Raw genomic sequence first — 8,833 nt, 5'->3', positions numbered from 1 at the left:
ATTTTCTAAAAACAATGGAGGCATATATTGAACTTATTCAATGTTTTAACATGAAATTTTGAAAAGTTGTTGGAGGCAGATGCCCCCCTCTCACACAATGTGGCTCCGCCATTGCTCTAGAATAAATATATTTTAAAAAATATTTAATTAAATAACACTCTAATTTTCATTCTGATATTTTACCAATATCAATTTGTAAATTTCAATAACGATTTATAACCAAAGCATTTTTAACTTTGTTGTTTTCATAGCGTACCTAGTTTTAACGGAGAATATTAGATCTATTGAACGGCTTTTCTTAGAATCAATAGATCTAAAATGTAAACGCACTTATATAACTTACCGGTTCAAGATGTTTTGTTTCATTGGTCTTCAATCCGAATATAGATAGATGACTGCGTTTTTATAGAAAGATTCTTCTGTTTTGTGAATCGACATTGTTGTGGATTTAATAAGTAGGCTAAAATGTAAAATATTTTATTTTAAAATGAAGAAAATGCGAATCAAACTAAACTTTCTTAGTTTATAAAAATGAATGCTCACTAGTGATCAGGAGTTCAGGACCACACATTAACATATTTTTAGAATGTCAGATAAAAAAGTTAAGCCAAAGTTCAACATCATGAAATACGCACTTAATTAACAAAACAAATCTTCTAATAGATTAAAAAAAAAATAGAGGTTATTATAAGGTTAGTCCTCTTTTTTGTTTGTTAAAGTTTATCCTTATTCATACTTAACCTTGTTATGAATATTGTGTGATGTCTAGTATGGAATGTTCTAGATTTACTTGTTCCCTACTCCAAGTTACTTGTTCCCTACTCCAAGTTATTAGACTTGGTCTACAAACTATGTAATCCTATATAAGGAACTCATTACTCATGGAATAATACAATCTCATTCTTTCACAAACAAAGCATCCGATCTCTCTCTCTCTCTCTCTCTGGTTCGATTAGTTCTTAAGCAAGAACACTAGGATTAGAACACGTTATCAGCACGATCTTGCTCAAGATCAACCAACTCGGAGACCATCATAAACCCTAGCCGCCGCCAACCACTTCTCTCTCTAAGATCTTTTACATTCAGTTGTTTCTTAGATCTTAAACTAATCATACTTTGAATCCTTTCTTTGTTTGATTGATTAAGGTTTCTAAGAAAGGAACCAAGGAGAAGAATCGGCAAAGTAAAAGGTTAGATCTCAAAACCCTAATTTTTACTTGCAACTCAAATTTTATTTTCGGTTTCATCTTTCTTATTTTTGAATCCGATTTTAAAAGTTGATCTAGTTCTTGTTTAAAAACATATAAATCGATTTTATAAAATCTTATAAACTCTATTAGATCATATTTGATCAGATCCGAAATTCTAAACCTAAACCCTAAAATTTCGGATCTCAAAACCCTAAAATCCCTCATAACTTTAGTTTTGTAATAGACAACAAGCGATACCCCTTTTAAGGATGACACGCTATATGTCTAAATCAAAACATAAAGTCTATGTTTAACCAAAACTTAAAATCTGATTTAAATCTTTAAAATCTAATCCTTAAAGTTAATATCAGATTAAAAGGAAATTTAAATCATAAGAATTTTTTTTTAAGCATGTGATAACATGACTTTCATTTTGTATAAGACAACAAGTGATACCCCTTATTAAAGGATGATACGCTATATGTCTAAAACAAAATTAGTCTTATGTTTCCACATTTTTGATCAATGATCCACACCATTGTGTGGTTAGATCTTGAATTTTTAGTCAATGATCCATACTACTTAGTATGGCTAGACAATAAGGTCAATGATAGACCATGGTCGATGATGTGTACCTTCCGGTACGACTAGACCACAGGCCGTATTGGTCGATGAAGTACCTTCCGGTACAGCTAGCCCACAAGCTGCATGAGTCAATGAAGTGTACCCTAGGTACGACCAAGACCATGCTCTCATCCATCTTATTTTAAAGCAAGTTGATGGATGAATTATAAGAAAATAAAATTTTCTAAAGACCTAAAACACTCTGATTTTTGTTTCAGATGGCCAAAATCGCAAATTTGGATTTTGCACCTCTAAGTGTGAGGGGTGACAATTACCTACAATGGGCACTAGATGTCGAGATTTCTCTTGGAGCCAAAGGCCTAGAGCATTGTATTGTTCCTCAGAACGAAGCTACTAAGAAAGAGAACTCTCAGACCCTCATGATCATCCGTCATCACATTGAGGAGAGTTTGAAAGCTCAATACCTCACAGTGAGTGATCCATATGAGTTATGGAAAGAGCTTCAGATGAGATATGATCACCAGAAGACCTTGATTCTTCCGGGTGCCACTTATGAGTGGATTCATCTCAGGATTCAAGACTTTAAGTCTGTGAATGAGTACAACTCAGCCTTATTTAAGATAGTCTCAAAACTGAGGCTATGTGGCGAGACTGTAACTGATAAGCAGTTGTTGGAAAAGACTTTCCAGACAATGTCCTCAAGCAATATGTTGCTTCAGCAACAATACAGACAGAAAGGTTTTAAGACCTATAGTGAGCTCATCTCATGTCTATTGCTTGCAGAACAGAACAACGAGCTGCTCTTGAAGAACAGTGAGCTTAGACCACCTGGATCTAAGCCTGTCCCTGAGGCAAATCATACCTCAAATGAGCCTAATGATGGTGCTGAAGCTAACCATGTCCGGTATGACCATAAGGGCCGCGGATCCTCATATGGAAGAGGACGTGGCCGTAAAGGTCATGGGCGAGGACGTGGACAAGGTGGCAACAGCAAAGGGCGTAGCACCCCTTATGACCGTCCAAACCAGTCCAATAATGGACAAGGTAAAGGCAGAGGAAATGGGACTTCTTCAAAGCCACAGAATCCTGCAAGCTCACCTTGCCATAGATGCGGAATGATGAATCATTGGGCAAAGAATTGCCGCACAGCCAAGCATCTGGTCGACCTCTATCAAGAGAGTCTTAAGGGCAAAAATCCGGAAGCACACATGGTGTACAAGGATGGTGAGGACGATTTTGATCATGACAAGGACGACCTCATGGACTTTGAGACTTCAGACATACTCACTATGCTGAATGATGATCCAGTCGAATAATGTGATGCATCAAACGATTTGTGTTTGAATGTTTTTTGGTGTTTTTAGGCTTTGAGAAATTTTTTAAGTGCTTTTGCATTCTATGTTTTATTTTAAGAATAAACTATGTCTACTTTCATTTTCAATAATAATATGAATGATTCAGATTATATTTTTATTGTCTAGAATGAAAGGAAGTATGGACACACTTGTGGTTGATAGTGGGACAAGCCACACGATTCTTAAAGATAAGAAATTCTTTGTTAATCTAACATTGAAAGATGCCAATGTGAGCACAATAGCTGGTGTATCATCACTAATCAAAGGCCACGGCCAAGCTTATGTCTTGTTACCAAATGGGACACATCTAGAAATAGATGAAGCATTGTATTCTCCAAACTCTAAAAGAAGCCTGTTGAGCTTTAAAGACATTCGCAAGAATGGTCTTCATATTCAAACAAGTGGAGAAGGAGCCAAAGAGTTCTTAAACATCTTTGAGCTCGACCAAGACCATAAGAAGGTCTTGGAAATGATACCAGCTGTATCCACTGGTCTTTACCATGCTCAGATCAGTGCGGTCGAAGCCAATGCTATAACAATAAGCAAAGAGTTCAAGGAGAACTTTGCTTTGTGGCACGACCGGCTAGGGCATCCAGGAACATCTATGATGCGTAGACTTATTCTAAATTCTAATGGTCATAACCTTAAAGGTAGACGAGTTGTTCCTAAGATCCATACATGTGTACCTTGTGCACAAGGAAAACTCCAAGTCCGACCATCACCAGTCAAAGTGACAAAGGAAACCATAGGTTTTCTGGAAAGAATACAAGGTGACATCTGTGGACCAATACACCCACCAAGTGGGACGTTTAGGTACTTCATGGTACTCATTGATGCGTCCACAAGATGGTCCCATGTGTGCCTATTATCCACACGGAATCTAGCCTTAGCTAGACTTCTTGCTCAAATCATCAGATTGAAAGCACACTTTCCAGACTTTCCTTTGAAGACTATACGTCTTGATAATGCTGGTGAATTCACTTCCCAAGCCTTTTATGAGTACTGTATGTCCATGGGGGTGACAGTTGAACACTCCGTGGCACATGTCCATACACAGAACGGCCTAGCCGAGTCCTTTATCAAAAGGATTCAGATGATTGCTAGACCTTTACTCATGAAAAGTAATCTTCCAGTCACAGCTTGGGGACATGCAGTATTGCATGCTGCGGAATTAATACGCATCAGACCATCTAGTGAACATAGATATTCACCATCCCAGCTCCTCATGGGTCGAGAGCCAGACATCTCCCATCTTAAGACTTTTGGATGTGCTGTTTATTATCCAATAGCTCCACCACAAAGAACAAAGATGGGAGCTCAGAGAAGGATGGGAATATATGTTGGATATGATTCTCCCTCAATTATAAAATACCTCGAGCCAACCACGGGTGATTTATTTAAGGCCAGGTATGCAGATTGCCATTTTGTGGAATCTGAGTATCCAACATTGGGAGGAAATAATAGCAAGCTGGTAAAAGAAATTACATGGAATCATACATCCCAAGCATGGCAAGATCCTCGAACTCAAGTCTGTGATCTTGAAGTTCAGAAGATTATACATCTTCAAGAGCTAGCTAATAAATTGCCAGATTCCTTTGCTGACCCAAATAGAATGACCAAGTCATATATACCAGCTGCTAATGCACCAATAAGAATTGATGTCCAAAAGGGACAAAATCAAGTTGCTACAGAGTCTAAGACACGTCTGAAACGTGGTAGACCAATTGGTTCCAAAGATAAGAACCCCCGCATAAGTAAGAAAGGTGCTAAACAGACCGTGGGCGAGGGGGTGAAGGAGCTGGTCGATGTGGTCGATCCGTCCGTCCAAAAGGACCGGGACATGGACGAACCAACGTCCGGACATGGGCCGGGCGTACCAGCATCCTCAGACATGAACATTGGCATGGTTGCTAAGGGGCCTAATGAGATTTGGGACGCCAAAACTCAGGGTTCTGAACCACCTGACAATGAAGAGATCTCAATAAACTATGTCATGTCTGGAAAACAATGGAACAGAAAACATGTCGACATGGATGATTTATTTGCATATCATGTAGCACTTGAGATCATTGAAAATGATGAGGATCTAGAACCCACGTCCATTTATGAATGCATGCAAAGAAAAGATTGGCTTAAGTGGAAAGAAGCCATAAACGTGGAGTTAAACTCTTTCAAGAAGAGAGGTGTTTTTGGACCAATACTCCTAACACCACACAATCTAAAACCAGTGGGTTACAAATGGGTCTTTGTGAGAAAGAGAAATGAGAATGGTGAAGTCGTGAGGTATAAGGCCCGACTTGTTGCACAAGGATTCTCACAGAGACCAGGAATCGATTATGAGGAGACTTATTCTCCCGTGGTGGATGCAACAACATTCAGATTCCTTATAAGTCTGGCCATAAGAGAAAATCTTGATTTACGGTTAATGGATGTAGTAACCGCATATCTTTATGGACCACTGGACAATGACATATACATGAAAGTACCAGATGGTATTGAAATACCTAAGGATGCTAAAGGTTCTCGAGAACAGCATTGCATCAAGCTTAACAAAGCTTTGTACGGATTAAAACAATCTGGTCGTATGTGGTACAACAGATTGAGTGAGTACTTACTGAAAGAAGGCTACAAGAATGATCAAGTAAGCCCATGTATATTCATTAAGAAATCCGGCCAAGGCTATGTGATCATAGCCGTGTATGTTGATGATCTAAACATACTTGGAACGGCCAAAGAGATTTTTCAAACAATTGAATATCTCAAGAAAGAATTTGAGATGAAAGATTTGGGAAAAACCAAGTTTTGCTTGGGACTACAGATTGAACATCTTAAAGATGGAATCCTTGTGCATCAAAAGACCTATACTGAAAAGGTTCTTAAAAGGTTCAACATGGATAAGTGTCATCCACTTAGTAGTCCCATGGTTGTAAGATCCCTTGGTCTAGACACTGATCCGTTTAGACCTAAGGCTGAGGATGAAGAGGTCCTTGGTCCAGAGTATCCTTACCTCAGTGCTATTGGCGCCTTGATGTACTTGACTACACATACTAGGCCGGACATCTGTTTTGCTGTGAGCCTATTGTCCAGATTCAGTTCATGTCCGACCATGAGGCATTGGAATGGGATCAAACACATTCTAAGATACCTACAAGGAACTAAGGATGTAGGTTTATTTTATGCTAACCAAAACAAAGAAGATTTGGTTGGTTTTGCTGATGCAGGTTACCAATCCGATCCACACAGTGCTAAGTCCCAGACCGGCTATGTTTTCACATATGGAGGCACGGCCATTTCATGGAGATCAGTCAAGCAGACTATATCAGCCACATCATCCAATCACTCGGAGATATTGGCGATCCATGAAGCAAGTAGAGAGTGTGTCTGGTTGAGACTCATGACACACCATATTCGGACAGCATGTGGAATCACGGATGGTAAAGACGAGCCGACCATTCTTTATGAAGACAATGCGGCCTGCATAGCTCAGCTCAAGGATGGATACATCAAGGGTGACAAGACTAAGCACGTTCTCCCCAAGTTCTTCTTCACCCATGATCTACAGAAGGAAGGAGAGGTCAAGGTACTCCAAGTCAGATCAAGCGAGAACTCAGCCGACCTCTTCACTAAGGCATTACCAACATGCACGCTCAGGAAGCTTATGCAGCAGATTGGTATGCGATCACTGAGAAGCCTTCAGTGATGTTCACTTCAGGGGAAGTAATGCGGCTGTACTCTTTTTCCTATCCATGGCTTCCCGTTTTTACCACATTGGGTTTTTGGGTTTACCATGGAAAGGTTTTAACGAGGCAGTATTCCAAACGCATTACAAACTCTAGACGGTTATGGCATTACAATTTCGGTTTTTAACGAGCACTACAGGAAATGTGAGTATTAATAGCATCAAATTATAGCGTTTTTGACATTTCTGCTATTATATATTAACACTGGCTTTTTTAATAGCGTTTATAAATTTAAAACGCTATATTTGGTATCGCGGGAAAATAAAAAATTTAACCGCGTTAATTTATTAAGTGTAGGCGCCTTACCAATTCAGATCAAAAATTATAACGCTATCGTAAATGTTAAATATCCCAAATTTTAGTTTTATTTTTTATATACAAAATTTGACCATTCCTACAAATATATCAGACATGAAAACGTGTTGCATCTTCTTCCTCTACTTGGCTATTATTCTCCAATACTGTTTCTACTTCTCTGTTTCGTCATCATCACCTCTTCTTCTCCCTCTCTCACACACTCTCTCTCAGCCTCCAAACACTCTTCCTCTCCTCTCCACCTCCTCAAATTATCCTCCTCCCGCTCCTCCGCACGTTTCCTCCCTCTACTTCTGGAAGCTACTACCTCCTCTCCCTCTACGTCCCCCTTGCCGTCCTTTCACCTGCATCCTCTGCGAATCCAAACCCCCACCTTCACCCACCTCCCTCTCCTCCTCTGCCGCCACCGTCCCCTGCTCCTCCGCTTCCTGCTCCGCCGCACACTCCTCCCTTCAATCCACTTGACTTCCTCAAATTCTCAGATTCATCTCTAGTCACCATCGATTGAAGCTTCATCACCACACTCCTTTTGACCCCATCGCTCATTATCCCACCACCACCAGCTCGTCACCGCCATCACCATCATCGCCATATCCCTCATCCGCCATCTCTCTCTCTCTCTCTCTTTCTCTCTCTCTCTCTCTCATTTTGTTTTGATTTTACAAGAAAAAGATGAATTAGTGTTACCACCATACTCACACCTACTTCCTCAAGCTTCCCAATTTCTTCACGCCAAAGGTCAGCCCTTTACCCTTTGCGTGTGATTGGTCGCCAATAAACAAAAGTTTGACACTTTCGAGTTTTTTTCCATGTTCCAAAGCTTTGTTTGCTTGTGTAGAATCTGTGTTATCTGGCTGTTTAGGTTTTAGAAGAGTGATTAATCTGTTTATGATTCTGTTAAGTTTTAAGACAATTTTGAAATTAGTATGAGCTGTTTAAGAACTGAGTTTCGATTTGATCAGTTTCTGATAGTGTAAACAGGGAGCTGGGTGAAGTTGAGTACTTGGTGCTTGACGAAGCTGACCAGATGCTTGCTGTTGGGTTTGAGGAGGCTGTGGAGTCGATTCTCGAGCAGGTATAGAGATTCTTCCTTTTAAGATTGACCTTCCTTTTTTTTTTACTTGGAAGAGAAAGATGTCAAAGAGTATGAGGCTTTACAGCCAGATAAGATTGCTGTTGATTGTGGTGAGCATAACCTCAAGGTGCTTTGATTTCAAATCTCTTTCAATTGCTTTAGATTCTCCAAACATTCTTTTCCTTTGGTAAATTGAAGTAGGTTCTTACTTTTCCCTCTTTGACTTGTGATAGGAACTAAATGCCATACAAAGGCTAGCATGAAGTGTTGTCGTGAGAAGAGTTGGTGGTCGTGAGCTTGAACACAGAGGAGGCACGGCATTGTGGTAGTGGTGCTAGCTGCCTCTGCTCACCGGAGACTGAAGATAATACTTCATGGTGCCTTGTAGTACAGCCATTTTCTCGAGTCTCTCTCTCTCCACCAAGTCATCATCTCCTTTTGTAAACAATATGTATTGACTTTGTATGTTATAAAACTCATCGTTGAGTTTGTCTTTTGTTCTGTTTTTAAACATTTAAAACTATTGTTAACATAAATTATAAATAAAAAATAATATATAAATCATTTAAAACA

The 8,833-nt window shown here is 39.5% G+C and overlaps 1 protein-coding gene and 1 long non-coding RNA gene across 5 annotated transcripts; both read left to right on the top strand.

Moving 5' to 3' along the window:
* The first annotated feature begins 896 nt into the window (after window positions 1–896).
* LOC130506400 (uncharacterized) lies at window positions 897–3,240 on the top strand. 2 transcript variants are annotated; one of them, XM_057001040.1, is made up of 2 exons: window positions 897–1,190; window positions 2,033–3,240. In XM_057001040.1, the coding sequence occupies exon 2, from the start codon at window positions 2,033–2,035 to the stop codon at window positions 3,089–3,091; it is 1,059 nt and encodes a 352-aa protein (XP_056857020.1). In that variant the 5' UTR covers window positions 897–1,190; the 3' UTR covers window positions 3,092–3,240. The 2 variants fall into 2 exon arrangements, with proteins under 2 accessions (XP_056857020.1, XP_056857021.1); XM_057001041.1 differs by lacking the exon at window positions 897–1,190 and adding an exon at window positions 1,209–1,922.
* Window positions 3,241–7,282: 4,042 nt separating this feature from the next.
* On the top strand, window positions 7,283–8,833 carry LOC130506401 (uncharacterized). 3 transcript variants are annotated; one of them, XR_008942016.1, is made up of 4 exons: window positions 7,284–7,923; window positions 8,167–8,260; window positions 8,346–8,387; window positions 8,494–8,833. It is a non-coding gene; the product is annotated as an uncharacterized LOC130506401 (long non-coding RNA). The 3 variants fall into 3 exon arrangements; XR_008942014.1 differs by having other exon boundaries at window positions 7,283–7,923; window positions 8,167–8,387; XR_008942015.1 differs by lacking the exon at window positions 8,346–8,387 and having other exon boundaries at window positions 7,286–7,923.

The sequence above is a fragment of the Raphanus sativus genome, unplaced genomic scaffold (genome assembly GCF_000801105.2).
Source record: "Raphanus sativus cultivar WK10039 unplaced genomic scaffold, ASM80110v3 Scaffold3194, whole genome shotgun sequence".
NCBI classification, from domain to species: domain Eukaryota; kingdom Viridiplantae; phylum Streptophyta; class Magnoliopsida; order Brassicales; family Brassicaceae; genus Raphanus; species Raphanus sativus.
Note: the sequence above shows the minus strand (reverse complement) of the source record. Positions and strands in the feature narration are given on the sequence as shown.